This window comes from Hemiscyllium ocellatum, chromosome 9, assembly GCF_020745735.1.
Source record: "Hemiscyllium ocellatum isolate sHemOce1 chromosome 9, sHemOce1.pat.X.cur, whole genome shotgun sequence".
NCBI classification, from domain to species: Eukaryota; Metazoa; Chordata; class Chondrichthyes; order Orectolobiformes; family Hemiscylliidae; genus Hemiscyllium; species Hemiscyllium ocellatum.
Genome location: NC_083409.1, coordinates 23,150,267 through 23,171,286, shown reverse-complemented (window position 1 = coordinate 23,171,286; position 21,020 = coordinate 23,150,267). Strand labels below are relative to the sequence as shown.

The following is a 21,020-nucleotide window of genomic DNA, read 5'->3' as shown; positions in this document are numbered from 1 at the left end:
TAAGGATGATCAGCCAAGATCATATTGGAGTGGTGGTGCAGGCTCAAAGGGCAGAATGGCCTACTCCTGCACCTATTGTCTATAAGATTAACCATGATCTTATTGAATGACGGAGTATGCTCAAAGAGCCAGACGGCCTATTCCTGCTCCTAGTTCTTACATTCATATGCTGCACTCTGAACCACGTAAGTCACTCAAACATTTGTCATTCATCAGGAGAAAGTTCCAACATTTTGGATTACGGATAAGTTTTGGGGAGTCAGGAGATGAGTTGCACACTGCAGGATCCCTAGTCTCTGTAGATACCTTCCCTTGTAGCTACATTATGTATAGGGTGAGTCTGTTTCTTTTTTTATTATTCTTCATGAGATGTGGGTCAGTGTTGGTGCCCATCCCTAATTGCCCTTGAACTGAATGGCAGACCAATTCAGAGGGCAGTTAAGAGTCAACCATGTTGTTTTTGGTCTGGAATCACATGTAGGCCACACCGGGTAAGGATGGTGGATTTCCTTCCCTAAAGCCCATAAGTGAACTAGATAGAGTTTTATGGCAATGAACAGTGATTATATTAAGCTAGCTTTTAGGTTCAGATTCTGTTGAATTAAAATTTCACTTCATGCCATGCAACTTGAACCCATGTCACCAGAACTTCTGTCTGGGTCTCAGAATTACTCATGCAGTGAGTTCGGCATGGTGGTTCAGTGGTTAGCACTGCTGCCTCAGTGCACCAGGGACCCAGGTTTGATTCTAGCCTCTGGCGACTGTCTGTTTGCACATTCTCCAAGTGTCTGCGCAGGTTTCCTCCGAGTGCTCTGGTTTCCTCCCACAATCCAAAAGATATGTGGGTCAAATAAATTGGCCGTGCTAAATTGCTCATGTTGTTAGGTGCATTAGGGGGAAGTATAGGGAAATGGGTCTGGGTGGGTTACTCTTCGGACGGTCATTATGGACTTGCTGGGCCCAAGGGCCTGTTTCCACTCTAGGGAATCTAATCAATTTTGAAAATCATAACCTAAATACATACAGTTTGTGGGTTAAAAAGGATGTACCCAGTGTAAAGAAATTTGAAAGGAATGCTGATCATTGATATAAGAGAATCAATAATAAATCCAATAAGGAATGCAGGGGTTAATCTTATCCACAGAATTCTGAGAATGTAGAATTTGTTACCACATGGAATATTTGACATGAATACATGGATCCTTTAAAGAGGAAGCTAGATAAGTCTGCATGGCATGGGAGAAAGGAAAGGAAGGGTATGCTTGTAGAGGTTAGATGAGGAACCTCGAAGGAAGCTTTTGTGGGATGTACATGCTGACAGAGACCTGTTGGGCTGCATGGCCTGTTTCTGTGCCGTAGCTTGTATTAAATTTTGTGCAAATACAGGATCAGTGAGACCCCAGCACTGGAGAATTGTTGAGATAAGAGTGTTGCTGATTAGACCTAGACTTGGCCCAGCCTTTGAGAATGTGGTGCTGAACTGCCGTTCTGGACTGTTGCAGTCCATATAGTATAGGTACACCCAGAATGTCATTCAGGTAGAGAGTTCTGAGAATTTGACCCAGTAATGATAAAGCAATGACAACATGTTTCTCAGTCATGCCATGAGCTTGGAGGTGATTGCGTTCTTGTCGCTTCAGCCCTGATCTGCAAGAGCTGCAACAGGTCGCAGGTTTGGAAACTTTGGTCCCAGAATTTTGACAAGGTGCTAAGGCGTGTCTTGAGGATAGCATGTATTGCAGTTGTGTTGCACCAGTGGTGGAGGGTGTGAATTGCAGGGTGGGAGGTGATGGCCTCGTGGCATTATTACTAGAGCATTAATCAAGAAACTTAGCTAATATTCTGGAGACCTGGATTCAACTCTTGCTATGATAGGTGTAGGAATTTGAATTTTCTGCACTTAGTATTTTGCTACCTTCAGGTGAGCAGAAAGCCTGAGAAATCAATGATATATCATTCCTCTGTTACATGTTGGCATTTCTGAAGCAGGTGTTCACAGATAATAGAGTATAATTGAGCAACAATTTTCATACTCTAAGCAAGCATTGTTGTCGCCCATATCCCTCTAAACCTTTCCTATTCATGTACAGAACAACCTTGATTACCTGAATAAGACTGAATTACCTGAATAGCTGATTGTTTGGATAACTGACAGAATGCCCCTCCTCCAGGACTTGGAGTTTTTTGAAGTTTCCTTTTTCCTCTATCTGCCTCCCTTGCTTCCTCCCTCTGTCTCAGGGTTTGTTTCTGAGCAAGCAGGCAGGCATGCACACAGACACACACAAGCTTTTTACTGCAACCTTTTGACACGTTCCCACTCTGCCCTGGACAGGACAATGTTGGAGAGATTATCTGGGGAAGTGGGGTTTGTATGGCAGGGTACACCTCTGTGTGTAACTCTGAGGATGAGGATGGTGGTGGGGGTGTCACGAACTCTAGAAAACCCCCAGTGCTTGCTGTGACCCCCCTGGTTAGATGGAGCTGGCTGTTATCTTAAAAAAAAGGCATGTTTGCAAATTCTCCTCCTTTCAAATCTGAAGACTTTAATGGCGCTGTTGGGAACATGAAAAGTGCAAACTGAGTGAGGGAATTCTAGCCTCTGGTATTTTATTTTCCATTTATTTGCTGCTCAGAGGCATGTGTCGGGGTGGTTTTACACAAACCTCCATCTTGCTACTTCCTCAGAGAAAACTGACAGTTTTCACATCTGTCAGTTGCAAAGTTCGGGGACTGCTGCAAAGCTGCTCTGTGTGTTTTAAAAGCATAGTTTTAACAGTTTTGGAGACAGTGCCTGGGCTCCCATTGATGTCCAGGACTGTTATCGGCAGCATTTCAGTCATCCGAATTCACTTTTAATCATTGTAAGCAAAAGATGTGATCATCGCAACAGTGTTGGTAATACCTCTTTTATGTAATGTTTTTACGGGCCCTTGAGATCTTGTTTGAATTATCCAAAATTTGGATAATTGATGTTTGGATGACAGAGGTTGTTCTGTACTTGTCCAAATGTCTTTTAAATGTAAATGTCTTTTAAATGTTGTAATTTGTACCTGCATCCACGCTTCCTCTGAAAGTTCATTCCATATAAGAACCACCGTCTCTGTAAAGATTTGCCTGTTAAAAGCATGCCCCCTCCTTTGAAATCCTCCATCCTATGGAAAAGATAACTACTATTAACTCTATCTCTTCTGAACCACCTCCAGCTTAATATCCCTCCTATAACTGGGGTGACTAGAATTCTGGTCACAGTAGTCCAGAAAAGATCTCACCAATGTCCTGTCTGGCACGGTGGCTCTATGGTTAGCACTACTGCCTCAGATTCCAACTATGACGACTATCTGTGTGAAGTTTGCATGTTCTCCCGTGTCTGTATGGGTTACTGCAGGGTGCTCTGGTTTCCTCCCATAGTCGAAAGATGTGCAAGTTAGGAGGATTGGCCATGCTAAATTGCCCATAGGTTAAATGCATTAGCCAGGGGAAATGCAAGGTTACAGGGATAGAGTAGGGGAATGGATCTGTTTGGGATACTCTTCAGAGGTTTAGTGTGGACTTGTTGAGCCAAATGACCTGTTTTCACACTGGAGGGATTCTATTCTGTGGTCACCTCAATATGGCTTCCCTACTCCTATACTCAAAGGCAAGTGTCCCTAAAGCATTTTTAACCATCCTTTCTGTACATGATGCAAACTTCAAAGAATTATATACCTGAACCTCTAGGCCCCTCAGTTCTACAACAGTACACAAGGCTGTACCATTAATTGTACAAGCCCTACCTTTGGTGTGTCATAATGCAATACCTCGCATTTATCCAGATTGAACTCCATCTGCCATTTTTCAGCCCATTGAACCATTTCATCAAGATTCCTTTGTAATCTTAGAAAACCTTCTTCACTGTCTACTATGCCACCAATTTTGCAAGCGTACTAACCATGCCTTCTATATTCTCATCCAAATCATTAATATAAATGACAAACATAAGAGGAACCAGAACCAGTCCCTCTGGAACACCACTGTTCACAGACCTGAAATCCGAAAAGCAACATCCCATTACTCTATCTCCTATTGTTAAGCCAATTATTTATACAATTGACAAGCTCACCCTGAATATATGATTGGTAAGATAGAAACGTTCCTGCTTTTTATGAACATTCTACAGATGATCTGGTTTCCTACACTCTGTTCCATCCCAGCTATCTACTCACCTTTCAGGGAGTGGAATTAATTTCATTTAGTAATTTATTGATGTAGCAGGATATTACAAATTGTCACAAAGGAAGGTCATTGCTGATGAGGCTTTTCTCAGAATTTGTGTGCTCCGTTCCACTCAATAGATAGTGCTCCTTAGAAGCAAAGCAATCTTAATAGGTCGGCAGTCTTATGTGAAAATATGGAGTCAAGTGAAGGTGTGCTCCCAAAGTGTAACAGCTCACCTGTTCCCAACGCAGATTTTCGCTCACCATGACACAATGTGTACAGGGCGATCCCCGTATCTGCGGGTCTGGTTACTGTGTTTTCAGTTACCTGCGGTTTATTGCGGCCCGAACATATTATAGGGAATGTTCCCGAACCAGAGGCCAGGAGGCTGCGGGGAAGGTACATTTCCCATTTAAAAATGAATGGGTTCGCTCCTATCCGTGGTTTCGGGGTTCTGCAGTAGGTCGATGAACGTGTCCCCTGTGGGTATGGGGTGGGGAGGGGGGGTGTGGGGGACAGCTGTCTTTCCAATATTTTCAGTTGTTTTTCCTGGAAATTGCATGCTGGAAGTCACTGTGATGTCAGTGTGATGTACTTCATCCTGTTGCAATCAGACTGATTTGGGATATATTTTCAACAGAACTCCTTGCACCTAAAGTTGCATCACCCAGTGCTGAGGAAGAGGAGAGTGTGCTGTTCAACAAGTTAACTTACCTGGGCTGCACTAAGGTGACTTCTCCTCGCGATGAAGCAGAGGCTCTTCGTGCCATGGCCAACCTCCATGCCAGCTGCCGAGTTCCTATCCACGTAACCTTGTATGTGCCAAATGTTGCAGATGGATCCGTAAGGTAAGGCTGGCCAGTTATTCTGCTTTTGCATTATTTTTCAAACTTTACTACCTAATTGATGTTAGCTATAAATAATGAGGATAATTACCTTTAATTTAACAAAGGAAATCTCAAGATGGTATGCAAGCCTTCATGCTGTGCACATGTTGAGTGATATCAACCTTGGGAATGGCACTTGTTTTTGAGATTTGACTCAATGTTGACATCAATTGTTCTCAGTTAACTATAATCACAGGGAGTAATTTCTGTCCCTGCACTAGTGTAATTCTTTTAAAAATTTGATTTGATATATGAAATTTCTTAATTGAGTTAAACTATGGTTTAGTTTCCTGTGGTTTCCAACAATGAAGCTGGTTATCATGCCAATGTGAGATCAGCAGAGAGAGAGACTTTCTACTTCAGGGGAATGTGGGTTGAATATAGAACCGGAATTTCAGAAATGAAATGGTGATTCTTTTACAACCGTGACCCTGCATCAAACCTGATGATGTGGAATTAATCAGATAATCAATATTTAAGTTGGATAATGCTTGAAGCACACATTCCAGCCTTGATCCAAACATTCTTGTCAATACTAAAGGAGAAGTTGAAGTTGCTGTCTTTTTTTTTTATTCATGGGATGTGGGCATGATTGGTGGTCCAGGATTTATTGACCTTCCCAGGTGTTTTTTTTAGATCAGTTTAGATTACTTACAGTGTGGAAACAGATTCTTCGGCCCAACAAGTTCACACCGACCCTCCAAAGAGCAATTCACCCAGACCCATTCCCCTACATTTTACCCCTTCACCTAACACTACGGGCAATTTAGCATGGCCAATTCACCTAACCTGCACATTCTTTGGACTGTGGGAGGAAGCAGCAGCACCCGGAGGCAACCCATGCAGACACGGGGAGAATATGCAAACTCCATACAACCAGTTGGCTGAGACAGGAATTGAACCTGGGTCTCTGACGCTGTGAGGCAGCAGTGCTAATCACTGTGCCACCGTGCCGCCCAGGTGTTCTTGATATGATGTCGTGAGCTGCTTTCTTAAACCACTGCAGTCCATTTGGTATAGATTCACCCGCAATGCTTTAGGGTGGGAGTTCAAGGATTCTGATTCAGTGGCAGTGAAGGAATGGTAATATATTTCCAAACCAGGAATGGTGTTTGGCTTGAAGGGAAACTTGTCCCCGTGTATCTTCCAGATGGAAGTGGTTGTGGGTTTAGAAGAAACGCTGGAACAAGGAGGAGCCATTTGGCATTTTGAGCCTGCTGCAGCATTGGGAAATAACATGATGATTGCTTTTGGTCTCAGCTTCACTGCCTCCCATAATCTTCCTGATCAAAACATTGACCTCATTTAGCCTTGAATAACTTTAGTAACAGACTTCACTGCTTTCTGGGGAAGACCTGAATGTGTTCATTCCATTCGATATTCAATCAACGTTGAACTGTCATCATTAGTGTACTGTGACTGCAATATGGATAACCTACAATTCAGTGCATCAACTCGAGAAGCTCAAATCCAACAGTACCTCATTCCCTGTATCCTGTTCTTTCTTTCCTATGTTTGGTAACTTGCTTTTTGCAGAACTTTAGCAACACTCTGAAAGAAAACAAAAATTCTCTTTGTCCCTTTCTTAAAAGGAGACCTCATATTTAAAAAATTTCCCATCGTTTTAGCCTCCTCCACAACAGGAAGAGGTGTCAAAGAGCCTTGGTGAGATGTAGCTGTGCATTTTGTAAATAGTATGCGCTGCATTGGCACTCTGACTAGGTGGTGAAGAGAGTGAATATTGAAGATAGTGGATGGAGTGCCAATCAAGTAAGTTGCTTTATTCTGAACGTTGTTGAGTTTGTTGAGTGTTGTTGGCGTTGCACCCATTCCTTTGGGGAGTCAGGAGGTGAGTTATTTGCCATAGAATTTCCAGCTTCTAACACACCCTTGTGGCCACAGTATTTATATGGCTGGACCATCTCTGTGACATTTAGCTTTGCACTGAGAATGTCCTAAAGAGTCTGGGAAAGTCTGAGGCCAGTGGAGGTTGAATTGAAAGCAGTGTAATGGATGAAGTCAGACATGATACAAAATAAGTAATTGTGGTTGTCAGAGACCAACTGTCACAGTCCTCAAACATCATTGAGAGTTACTTAGGAAACTAATCTCAGCCCACCCATCTGCAGCTGCTCCTTCAGTAGATCCAAAAGAGATGTTCATAGTTAATCCAAAAAAGGGGAAAGCCCAAACTATTTTTCTTGACCTTCATTATGCCAACACTGCTTGAGTCTCCCACCTTCAATATGCTGTAGCTTAGTATTGACCAGAAGTTAATCCAGACCAGCCCTGTCAGTTAGTGGCTACAAATGTGTAAAAAAAATTAGCCTTTTCGGCAATAAATGTCCCAATTCAATGCTCTTTTCCATTGTTTGCAAAGCTGAGATCAAGGATATGTTGAGAGAATGTTCCCCCACTTTCTGGGTACAGCCACAACAACAGCTCAATTTAATCTAGAACAGAGGAATTGACTCAAATATGTTCATTCCATTCAATATTCAATCAATGTTGAACTGTCGTCATCGGTGTACTGTGACTGCAATATGGTTAACCTACAGTTCAATACAACAACTCACGAAACTCAAATCCAACAGTACCTCATTGTCTGTATCCTTTATTACTGAGAAGTTCAGATAGGGTTGCCCCCATGACTATCTCCACATTCCCATCCAAGTTTCATGCTGTTCTGATTTGAGTACATGTACTGTTTTTCTTTTTTTGTTGGGTAACCTGCTTTTGCACAAAGATTGTAGTGGATCAAGAGCTATGGTCAACATCACTTTCTCTGAATAACTGTAACCAACCAATTTGTGACCTTTTAGGAACTGCTCATCTGTTGAGCAGATATTTAAAGAAATGGATTGTTAGCCCTTTGGACCAGTAGGTTCCCTAAGTTGATGAGTTGTGTTTATTTACCCAGCTCTTCTTTCTTTGGCTTCTTTATCTTTTGATATAATGTTGTTTGTTCACAATATTCTATCTGATTTTCACTTTCTTTAGTTGCTATCTGGTTCTGGTTAACACAAATCTGGTTCTGTTAACAACTGAGCTAATGATTTACAGCCCACTGAAACAGGCAATCCTGTCACAGAAAATATATCACAGTATCTTTTGGTAGGTGCTGGGTTAGGCTGTTTGAAGATTGCTGAACAATGTCTTATTTTTGACTGTTTGTTATCCCTCTGCAGATCCTTCCTCCATCATGTACTTTCCCTGAAATGCATCTGTAGTTTTGTTGTAACTACTGCACATAGTAGCAAGTTTTTTTTTATTTAAACCACTCTCTAGATAAAGATGTTTTTTTCTGAATTCTGTACTGGATCTTATATTGACGGTTGAGAGTGTGTTCCTGGAACAGCAGGTCAGGCAGCATCCGAAGAGCCCTTCATCAGGCTACAGCCCGAAACGTCGATTTTCCTGCTCCTCGGATGCTGCCTGACCTGCTGTGCTTTTCCAGCACCACACTCTGAACTCTGATCTCCGGCATCCCCAGACCTCACTGCCTCCTTATATTGATGGTCTGTAGTTTTAGAATCCCTAAGATTTTTTTGAATTATGAATCCCACTATAAAGAGTTTAATGAACATATATTAAAACAAGTGGTTTTTGAGAAGTTACTGCCTATTATCATCATCCAATTAAGGAACAGTTTCTTAACTGTTTCTTAAGAATAAAATAATGTATCTTTGTGATTACTTCAAATAAATTTGTCAGTTTTTCAGACTTTGAAAAATGTGAGTTTTATATCAAGTTAGTTTGAATTTATTTATCCATCTATTTATTGAATTGAATTAGCTTTATTGTCAAGTACTCAAATGAGTGCAGTGAAAAGTTTAGAAGTCACCACTTATGATATCATCTTAGGTACAAGGTACCTTGGTACAGATTCTTCAGTGCAAGTTCTTGTGAAAAGAAAATTAGAAAAATGAAGAGATAAACAGTCTAGTTTTAGCAATAAATGAGAAAATAGATAAATAAAAAAGTTCATTAGAACGGTCCTTCTAGCTAGTCCACACTGGCACCGAGCCTTGGGTCTGCTCTGGGCCTTGATTCCTGACTGCTGTGGGCTTCACCTCAAAGCTCTTGAGGCCGGAAGACTGCCTTGGAACCACCTTGAACCTGGAAGTCTAAGCTGAGGCCACACTGGGCCGAGAGACCACCACGCTGGGCTAAGAAAGTGCCATGCCGGGATGGGAGACTGCCACGCTGTGTTGGGAGATCACCATGCCAGGCCAAGAAGGCGCTTTGCCAGGTCCCTGCTGAGGCCGGGAGAGCGAGAAGAAAGAAAAGAGGAGGAAAAAAAAAGAAATTAATGGAGCGGATGAGCTCTGTCTGAAGCTGGCATTTACTCCGCTGCCACTTTGGACTGACTACTGTTACAATCTCTGTTAATTAACCTTTTAGAAAAATAAAACTAATTCCCGGGGGCCAGTAAAAAGGATTTGTACAGGATTTCATATTTAAAGACCCTTTTTTTTCCTCCTTCTCTTTTCTTTCTTCTCGCTCTCCCGGCTTCAGCAGAGACCTTGCAAAGCGTCCTCTCAACCCGGCATGGTGTCTCCCAACCTAGCGTGGCAGTCTCCCATCCCGGCGTGGCGCTCTCTTAGCCCAGCGTGGTGGTCTGTTGGCCCAATGTGGCCTCAGCTTGGACTTCCAGGTTCAAGGTGCTTCCAAGGCTGTCTCCTGGCCTGGAGAGCTTTGAGGTGAAGCCCAGAGCAGTCAGGAATCAAGGCCCAATGCAGACCCAAGGCTCGGTGCCAGTGTGGACTAGCTAGAAGGACCGTTATACTGAACTTGCTATTTCCCTATTTTCTCATTTATTCCTAAAACTAGACTTTTTATCTCTTAATTTTTCTAATTTTTGCAGCAAGGAAAAAAGCAATATTGACTAAACATTTCAACATTATTTTGCAAGCAACTTGTATTTTAAAATATGGAAAGATACTTTTCTCTTAATTTTTATTACAACCAAAGCTTCTATGCTACAGCTATATTTTAAATAGTCTCTTAGGTGGACATTCAATTTCCTACAACCAGTCCAAAGTAGTTCTTGCTTCCCGGAGATTTGGCTCTGTTCTTTCCTTTTCACAGCCTGGTAACTTTAACCCCAGAATTAATTTTCACAGTTAGTGAATTGGAGATTCCTTCCATGAGCAAAAGCTAGGAGGATCTACATGCTTGTTTAAATGCCCCCAACCCAGTCTTTTCAATCTGATTGTGGGCTCCATTAGCATTCTTACATGGTGTACCATGGGGCTTTCTTCCTCCATTTCTCTTCTGGATCCTGGCAGTGCCACCTAACTGTGGAGTTCAAGGGCAAGTGTGTAATCTGGTTGTACAATTCCTATGCTCTCTGGCACCCTAAGCCATTTGTACGGTGACATGAACAGTACTTGAAAAAAGAGGAAGAGAGAGACAAAGGCAGAGACCACACGGTCAGTGAATCAAATGAGAAAGAAACCTCCACTGCTGTCTGACGCAGCATTAACTCTGCACAGCCATTGCCTTTGCTGTTTGAGTTCAAGTATCTCTGGACATTGGAGTGCGTCTAAGAAAAATTAACAAACAGTGAAAATCATAGCTGACCTTGGAGTAACCTGTGTAGGAGATCCAGGTGTAACCATACTGTTTTTTTTTGTTGTAAATCTACAATTGTGAGTGAGTTCTTTTTGATTATAGGTTTCGTTAAGGTCTGTCTCTTGATTAAATTTTAAAAACTATAAAACATGGGTACTAAGCCTGGACCAGTCTTTTTTAGACTAGTATGACTGTGCTATTTTCTGGGTCTGTAGATTAAGGTGCAATGATGGCCTTTGGAATGTGATATGCTCTTCCTGTTGGATGTGGGTGAATAAGGAGCATTTCCATGTTACTGATGATTATGTCTGTGTTTGTTTGCAAATCCTATCAGATCGCATGGATCAGTTGCAGCAGCACTTAGAGGCAATGAGGACTTTACAGAAGCTCGGTGGTGTGATGGGTGGCAGCTGCAGGAAGGGAGAAAAACTGCAGATACAGTCAGGTAGATGGCTTACTTCCAGGAAAGGTAGGAGGAGGAAGTAGGTACTGCAGGAGTCTCCTGTGGCTATCCCCATCTCAAAGAAGTATGCTGTTTTTGGAAAATGTAGGGGCTGATGGACTCTCAGGGGAATGTAGTTCGAACAGCCAAGTTTCTGGTAGTGAGACTGGCTTTAATATAACAAGGGGTACATCAGGTTCCAGGCGATTGATTGTGATAGGGGACTCTCTAGTCAGAGGCACAGACATGTTTCTGCAGCCGACAGTGAAAAATTACAGAGGAGGTGGTGCTGGATTTCTTAAAATACATAAAGGTGGATAAATCCCCTGGACCTAATTAGGTATACCTGAGAATTCTGTGGAGCGGTGAGGCGGATCAGTGGTTAGCACAGCTGCCTCACAGCACCAGGGATCTGGGTTCAATTCCAGCCTTTGGCAGCTCTCTGTACACTCTCCCTGTGTCTGCGTGAATTTGCCCCGGGTGCTTTGGTTTCCTCCCACAATCCAAAGATGTGCCGCTTAAGTGAATTGGCAGTGCTTAATTACCCATAGTGCTTAGGGATGTGTAGGTTAGATGCATTAGTGTACGGTAGTAGAGTAGGGGAATGAGTCTGGGTGTGTTACTCTTCAAGGGGTCGTGTGGATTTGTTGAGCGAAATGATCTGTTCCTACATTGTAGGGATTTTATGAAGTGATTACTGGGTCCATTGCTGAGATATGTGTACCATCAATTGTCATAGGTGAGGTGTCAGAAGCCTGGTGGTTGTCTAACATGGTTCCACTGTTTAAGAAAGGTTGTAAGGAAAAGCTGGGGAACTATAGACCAGTGAGCCTGACATCGGTGGTGGGCAAGTTGTTGGAGAGAATCCTGAGGGACAGGATTTACTTGTATTTGGAAAGGCAGGGACTGATCAGGGATAGTCAACATGGCTTTGTTCTTGAGAAATCATGACTCGTTAACTTGATTGAGTTAAAAATCTCACAACTTTGTCCACCCCAGTCCAACACCAGCACCTCCACATTGTAACTTGATTGAGTTTTTTGAAGAAGTAACGAAGAGGATTGATGAGAGCAGAGGGGTGGACATGACTATAAGGACTTCAGTTGGATGTTTGACAAGGTTCCTCATGGTAGACTGATGAGCAAGGTTACTTCACATGGAATTACTGGGATAGCTAGCCATTTGGATACAGAACTGGCTTGAAGGTAAAAGTCAAAGGGTGGTGTGGAGCGTTACTTTTCAGACTGGAGACGTGTGATTAGTGATGTGCCACAAGGATTGGTGATGGGTCCATTGCATTTTGTCATTTATTGAAAAGATTGGATGTGAATATAAGAGGTATAGTTAGTAAGTTTGCAGATGATACCAGAATTGGAGGTGTAGTGGACAGTGAAGAAGGTGACCTCAGCAGTACAACAGGCAGAGGAATTTAATTTAGATAAATGTGAGGTGTTGCATTTTGGAAAGGCAAATCAGGGCAGGATTTATACACTTCAGAGTAAGGTTCTAAGAAGTGTTGCTGAAGGAAGAGACTTTGCAGTGCAGGTTCTTGGTTCATTGAAAGTGGATAGAATAGTGAAGAAGGTGTTTGGTATGCTTTCCTTTATTGGTTAGAGCATTGAGTATAAGAGTTGGGAGGTCATGTTGCGGTAAAACCGGACAATGGTTCGGCTACTTTTGGAATATTGTGTGCAATTCTGATCTTCCTCCTATAGGAAGAATGTTGTGAAACTTGAAAGGGTTCAGAAAAGATTTATGAGGATGTTGCCAGGGTTGGAGGGTTCGAGCTATAGGGAGAGGCTGACGAGGCTGGGGCTGTATTCACTGGGGTGTCGGAACCTTACAGAGGTTTATAAAATCGTGAGGGATATGGATGGAGTAAATTGACAAGGTCCCTTCCCTGGGGTGGAGCTGTCCAGAATGAGGGGGCATAAAGTTAGGATGATAGGGGAAAGATCTAAAAGGGACCTAAGGAGCAACCTTTTCATGCAGAGGGTAATGCAAGTGTGGAATGAGCTGCCATAGGAAATGGTGGAGGTTGGCACAGTTACAACATTTCAATGGATAGATGTGTGAATATGAAGGTTTTAGAGGGTTAGAGGCCATGTGTTGGCAAATGTGACTAGATTAATTTGGGATATCTGGTCGGCATGGATGAATTGGACTGAAGGGTCTGTTTCTGTGCTATACATTTCTATGTCTCTATGACATGGATCATGCACTAATGTATGAATGCTGATTAACTCTCCTTTAAGTCCCCTTTTCACTCTGTCTTGAGTTAAATTGACCTTTAAAGTAGAACTGTTACAAAACCTAGCATTCTTAATACTTTTCTGGGACTTCGGAGGTAATAGTCGATCAACAAGATAATTTTCTGATTCAGTATGTGGATGTTCCTACTAGAGAAGGTGTAAAACTTGACCTACTCTTGGGAAATCAGGTAGGGCAGGTGACTGATGTGTCAGTGAGGGAGCACTTTGGGCTAGCGACCATAATTCTATAAGTTTTGAAATAGTGTTGAAAAAGGATAGGCCAGATCTAAAAGTTGAAATTCTAAATTGGAGAAAGGCCAATTTTGATGGTATTAGGCAAGAACGTTCGAAAGCATATTGGAGGCATATGTTTGCAGGTGAAGGGACGGTTGGACAATGGGAAATCTTCAAAAATGAGATAATGAGAATCCAGAAAAAGTATATTCCTGTTAGGGTGAAAGGAAAGGCTGGTAAGTGTAGGGAATGCTGGATGAGTAAAGAAATTGAGGGTTTGGTTAAGAAAAAGAAGGAAGCATATGTCAGGTATAGACAGGATAGATCGAGTGAATCTTTAGAAGAGTATAAAGGCAGTAGGAGTATACTTAAGAGGGAAATCAGGAGGGCAAAAAGGGGACATGAGATAGTTTTGGCAAATAGAGTTAAGGAGAATCCAAAGGGTTTTTACAAATACATTAAGGACAAAGGGGTAACTAGGGAGAGAATAGGGCCCCTCAAAGATTAGCACGATGGCCTTTGTGTGGTGCTGTAGTAAATGGGGGTGATACTAAATGAGTATTTTGCATCCGTATTTACTGTGGAAAAGGATATGCAAGATATATACTGTAGGGAAACAGATGGTGACATCTTGTAAAATGTCCAGATCACAGAGGAGGAAGTGCTGGATGTTGTGACTTAGGTAAAGGTGGATAAATCCCCAGGACCTAATCAGGTGTACCCAAGAACTCTGTGGGAAGCTAGAGAAATGATTGCTGGGCCTCTTGCTGAGATATTTATATCATCGATAGTCACAGGTGACGTTCTGGAAGACTGGAGGTTGGCAAATGTGGTGCCACTGTTTAAGACGGGCGGTAAGGACAATCCAGGGAACTATAGACCAGTGAGCCTGACCTGTATTTAGAAAGGCAAGGACTGATTTGGGATAGTCAACATATCTTTGTGCGTGGGGAATCATGTCTCACAAACTTGATTGAGTTTTTTGAAGAAGTAACAAAGTGGATTGATAAGAGCAGAGCAGTAGATGTGATCAATATGGACTTCAGTAAGGCATTCAACAAGGTTCTCCATGGGAGACTGATGAGCAAGGTTAGGTCTCATGGAATACAGGGAGAACTAACCATTTGGATACAGAACTGGCTCAAAGGTCTATGACTGGAGGGTTGTTTTTCAGACTGGAGGCCTGTGACCAGTGAAGTGCCACAAGGATCGGTGCTGGGTCCTCTACTTTTTGTCATTTACGTAAATGATTTGGATGTGAGCAAAAGAGGTACAGTTAGTTAGTTTACAGATAACACCAAAATTGGAGGTGTAGTGGACAACGAAAAGGGTTACCTCAGATTACAACAGGTTCTTGACCAGATGGGCCAATGGGCTGAGATGTGGCAGATGGAGTTTAATTCAGTTAAATGCGAGGTGCTGCATTTTGGGAAAGCAAATCTTCGCAGGACTTATATACTTAATAATAAGGTCCTAGGGAGTGTTGCTGAACAAAGAGACGTTGGAGTGCAGGTTCATAGCTCCTTGAAAGTGGAGTCACAGGTCAATAGGATAGTGAAGAAGGCGTTTGGTATGCCTTCGTTTATAGGTCAAAGTATTGAGTACCGGATTGGGAGGTCATGTTGTGTCTGTACAGGACATTGGTTAGGCCACTGTTGGAATATTGATTGCAATTCTGGTCTCCTTCCTATCAGAAAGATGTTGTGAAACGTGAAAGGGTTCAGAAAAGGATGTTGCCAGGGTTGGAGGATTTGAGCTATAGGGAGAGGCTGAACAGGCTGGAGCTGTTTTCGCCTGGACCGTCGGAAGTTGAGGGGTGACCTTATAGAGGTTTACAAAATTATGAGGGGCATGGATAGGGTAAATAGGAAATGTCTTTTCCCTAGGGTCGGGGAGTCCAGAACTAGAGGGCATGGGTTTAGGGTGAGAGGGGAAAGATATAAAAGGGGCAACCTTTTCACTCAGAGGATGGTACGTGTATGGAATGAGCTGCCAGAGGAAATGATGGAGGCTATTACAATTTAAGGGGCATTTGGATGGGTATATGAATCTGAAGGGTTTGGAGGGATATGAGCCGAGTGCTGGCAGGTGGGACTGGATTGGGTTGGGATATCTGGTCGGCATGAATGGGTTGGACCGAAGGGTCTGTTTCCATTCTGTACATCTCTGTGACTCTGAGTGTCAACTAAATCATTTCAGAGGATGAGGGTGTCACTGGCTAGGCAGGCATTTATTGCCCCTCCTTAATTGCCCAGAGGACAGTTAAGAGTCAACCGCATTGCTATGGGTCTGGAGTTACATGTGGGAAGTCCGGGTAAAGATGACAGTTTCCTTCCTTCATGGATATTAGTGAATCAGATGGGTTTTTCAGACAGTCAGCAATGGATTCATAGTCATTGCTAGACTGTTAATTCCAGATTTTCTTTTATTGAATTCAAATTGCACCATCTGTTGTGGCAGGATTCAAACCCAAGTTCCCAAGACATTATCTGGGTCTCAGAATTAACCAGCCCAGCGATAATACCACAAGGCTATTGCCTCCTCCTTCTCCCTGTAGCTCAGACCATTCAGAGGGGGAATGATGCTTCTACTTTTGTTTGCTCATACCCCTTGCACTATCTTCCCAGTAAAATAACCTGGCTCCCCAATTAATCTTTCAGTACCAGCAGATTCAGATCTGCCTTTGCAGAATCCACATCTGGTAATATGATCATCATTCTGTATATAAGTATAATTCCCACATTTTGCCCTAAAATAAATGTTGTCCCAAACTCGGCAATCATATAAAGTCTCACATTTGTAACATGCAGGCATAGCATTGAAATATTTGGAACTGTTGCTTTTTGGTAAAATGGAAGAAATTGTTTTGAGGCTTCCTTGTGTATTTCTGCTTTTATTTCCAAACTTACTTCAGAAAAGAGATGTGGGTATTTCAAGATGTTATTCTATGTAAGCCGAGTCCTGTGACTCCCAGCTATGCATGCTTAATGTACAGATTAGGGCTGAATCTACAATTTGTGTTCCTTATGGTAGTCACTTCTTGCTGAGTCTGCCAAATTTGCAGTCAGTCCTATCTCACCTGCATTATTTCTCTAACTTTGAAGTGCCGAATATTATTGTTAAGCTATGCATTTATATGTATTGTATATAATGAGACTGGACTAAGAGAAATAGTAACTCTGCTATCGGTAGCTATGTACATTGAGTGAGACTCATGAAATGGAAGCAGGATCTAAATCATTTCCCGGACTGTAGTTCTACGTGCTGCATGAGGTGCCTTTCACCAGTGTTAACAATCAGTCTTGTTGTAAGTTGAGTTTGTGCCATATCAAGTCTGTACTAACCGCTGATTGTGCATGAACCTAACATGCTGGAGTCTGTTCATTCATGTAAGTCAAACTTTGCACCAGCTTCTCAATTCCTCCCTTTTGGGATTTAACTTGGTGAATCCTCAATTTAAGAAAAATATCAGCACGACTGATTTATGCATCTGTTTCTGAGCAGCTTACACTTTTTTTGAATGTTGAGGGCAGGACAGGACCCTCTGCGTGGTGAGACACCTTACCGTGGTGCAGGGGTTAAGGATTCCTTTTGGAATCCTTCGAAGAGCTCACCTTTACTGTTCCTGTATGGTGCAGGTATAGCCATAATGAATGGCACTGGTCTACTTGTATCAGGCATCCTAGTTTTGCTAGCCACCCTCTAGACTGAACCTCATTTCTCCTCTCAAACCTGACTGTATCGAGAATATTTTAGACTTTAAAAACAGTTTTGAAAGTAGCTGGCAACAAATCCCAATGTACACATTATCTCTGCTTAAAATGCCAAATATATTTAGCTCGTTAGGTCTGGGCTGAATTTGTCCTTAGACCACTGAAAAACCTTGCCACATTTTCAGCAAATGCTTATTTTAGCTACGTTTTCAGTCTTTTGTCACACCCGCTTTAAATATTTAATATGCATGTCTGAACCACATTGATCTATTACCTCTCTATGCTTAGTTACTGCTTTAGTTTCTCCAAAAACAGTGAATGTTATAGCTGCAGCTTCTGAAACATCCAGTCTTATGTAGAGTCATACAGTTATGCAACACAGAAACAAACCCTTGGGTCCAACTCGTCAACGCCTACCAAACATCCTAAACTGATCTCGTCCCATTTTCCAGCATTTGGTCCATATCTCTCAAAACCCTTCTTATTCATGTACCTATTGTACCTATGTAACTATTGCCTTTTAAATGTTACAATTGTATCTGCAACCTCTGGCAGCTTGTTCCATACACACCTCGCCTTCCGCATGAGAAAGTTGCCCCTTTCCCTTCTCATCCTAAACTTATGCCTTCTGGTTTTGGACTCCCCCACCATGGGAAAAAGATGTTGGCCATCTACCCTTACCATGATTTTATAAACCTCTGTAAGGTCACTCCTCAGCCTCCCCCCCCCCCCCCCCCCCCCCCCCCCGCCAGGGATAAAAGCCCCAGCATATTCAGCTCCTCCCTGTAGCTCAGACCATTCAATCATGGCAATATTCTTGCCAATCGTTTGTATCTGTGCTCAAATCAAAACATCTCACAATACAGAAGAAGGCTGGTTAGCTTGACATGTCTCTTCATTCACCTCACAACCATCTACTTTAGACCCATCACAATGCAATTAAACTTCTACACCTCCTCCACTGGAGTCTGACTCTTTCATACTTTCAGATCAGAACTATCCACTGGGAAGAAAGTCCTTTCTGGTGGTTTTGAAATTGTTTCAAATCTATTGCCTCAGGTTGCTGAGGAGAGAGTTCCTCCTCATTTGTTCTATCACAGTGTATATGTTCAGGTTTCCTTTAAATCTTATCTACCTTAAGAACAATCCCAGCAATGCCAGGTTCTTCACAGAGTTCACTCGTCCCTCATTCTGACGCATTTCCTCTGTAAACTCTTCAGTCCTCATCATCCCTGGGCCTCTGTATTCTGAACCCCTGTCTGCCTTACATAGTCACATTTCTGTGCTGTGGCCAGTTTTAGATTTGGAAATCTTAATGTTTAGATGCTTTTCTATTGTGGATCTATAATGGTATCATGTAAACAAAACAACTGCATGACTTGCGTCACCCCACCACCATCTTCTCTATTCGCCCACTGCTTGTGCACCTACTCTCCCTCTCTGACCACATTCATGTGTTTGAGGGACTGAGCCCTTTCCTCTGCCCTTCCCGTATGGACTCTTTGCTCCACCTGCCTCATGAACCCCCTTTCCCTTGCAGCCCATTTCCCCGCAGTTCTCTTTTCCTATGTCCATCTCAGTGCTATACTCTGTCTCCCATATGCTGAAGGGTTGGTCAAGATTATGTTGCTTGTGTTGCGAGCTACCCATGGTATTCAAGGATACAGTCACTATTTACCCAGTGAATAAACATAGTGAAACGCACATACTATCTAACACCTCTGATGGAAACTGTCTCTTATTCCCAAGTTGTACGACTGGGTATGTATAGCACAGTGCTTTGAAAAGTGCAGGAATGTTTGTGTTTTGGAAGTTTTAGATTATGACTGTTGGTTTTCAGAAGGTTTAGTGCACTGTTCTGTCAACTGTGTGGTGGAACTCTGTGAGAGGCATTCCATTTGCACTGGTTAAAGGGAGTAATCAGTTGGAAGACTGCTGAGGTGTACCAACTGAACTTTTCCTACTTGTTTTATTGTCGCTTATATTAAAAAGAGCATGCTGCTAAATGGCTTAATAATCTCATCTTCATTAATTGAAGTATTTATGATACTAATTTTTAAATTCATCTCAACCACTTATCTTGGTTATAATCACTAACACTATTCATCTGTCATCCACGCAGTGTTGTTGTTGAAGTAATGGTCAATAAACGTCTAACAGCCCTTGGGTATAAATGACACTTTTTTTATTTTCTGCATGTCAGTTCACTTGTTCTAGTCCAGAAGACATTCTGATGTTGTGTGGCATCCCCTTCTCATGCGCTCATGGCATAGAACAATCCCATACGTTTGCATGTTCCTATCCATTGTCGGTAAGATAGTGTGCCTTGTTGATTTGAGGTGCATCAGTTCATCTATGTATTGTACTTCTTTGTGTTGGTGCATTCTTATGCAGTTATTTTCCTTAAATTGTGTAACATGAATGTGTTCCTGTTACTTTTGCAACCGAGGTTGCGGCCAAGTATTCCATCTGCCTCTCCTGTCTGCTCTGAAATGGAGAGAAAGGCACTTACACTAACGTTTGTTTTAGATTAATAGCAGTTGTAGTAATAAAATTAGGAACAAACAAATTGTTGACTGCTGAGATTAGTTTTCAGAGCCCTTTACATATTGAGATCTATTTTGACCATTTTTAACCATCTTGACAGTCTTCCCTTGAGGTAAGAGTAATTGGTTCATTGCGCCTAGCTAAGCTCCGCTTGGGTTCCTATTAGACCGTTAAGGAAAGATGTTGTGAAACGTAGAAGGATTCAGAAAAGATTTACAGGAAAGTTGTCAGGGTTGGTGGGTTTGAGATATAGAGAAAGGCTGAATTGACCGGGACTATTTTCTCTGGAGCATCAGAGACCGAGGGGTGCCCTTATAGAAGTTTATAAAATTATGAGGGGCAATGATAGGGTGAAAGCCAAGGTGGTTTTCCTAGGGTAGGAGAGTCCAAAACCAAGAGTGTATAGGTTTAAGATGAGAGGGGAAAGATTTAGAAGGGACCTAAGGAGCAACTTTTTCACGCAAAGGGTGGTGTGTGTGTGGAATGAGCTTCCAGAGGTAGTGGTGGAGGCTGGTACAGTTACAACATTTGAAAGGCATCTGGATGGGTATATGAATAGGAAGGGTTTAGGGGGATGTGGGCCAAATGCTGGTAAATGGAGCTAGATTAATTTAGGATATCTAATCGGCATAGATGAGTTGGACTGAAGGGTCTTTTTCCATGTTGTAGATCTCCGTGACTGACATGTTTCCTGCCATATTTGGTTATATGCTGCATCACTATCGACGAGCATCTCAGTTAGGAGCAGGAGTACGTCATTCGGCCCTTCAAGTCTGTTTTGCTATTCATTCAAGTCATGCCTGATCTGGTTTTAATCTCAACTCCACAATCCCACTTAGCCCTAATAACCTTTCACTTCCTTCATTAAAGAATCTTTTCACCCCTGTTTTAAAAATAGTCAAAGACTCTGCCTCCACTGTCTTTTGAGAAAGTCTGTGCCAAAGACTCATGACTTTCCAAGGAAAAGAAATCTGCATGATCTCCATTTTCAGTGGGTGACCCATTATTCCTAAACAATAACCCTAGTTCTCTCACCAGAGGAAACATCATCTCCACATCTCCCCTGTCAAGTCCCCTAAGGATGTTGTATGTTTCAATCAAATTGCCTTTTACTATCTGAACTCAAGTAAATACCATAGAATCCCTACAGGGAGTACAAATCTATCCTGTCTAA

At 42.3% G+C, this 21,020-nt stretch overlaps 1 protein-coding gene across 1 annotated transcript in view; it reads left to right on the top strand.

Annotated features, from left to right (window-relative positions):
• The window catches only part of rabgap1l (RAB GTPase activating protein 1-like), a 489,306-nt gene that overhangs the window by 66,669 nt on the left and 401,617 nt on the right, over window positions 1–21,020 (top strand). Inside the window, exon 4 of the mRNA XM_060830051.1 lies at window positions 4,835–5,042. Coding sequence (XP_060686034.1) covers window positions 4,835–5,042 — 208 coding nt within the window. The remainder of the gene's footprint in view (window positions 1–4,834; window positions 5,043–21,020) is intronic.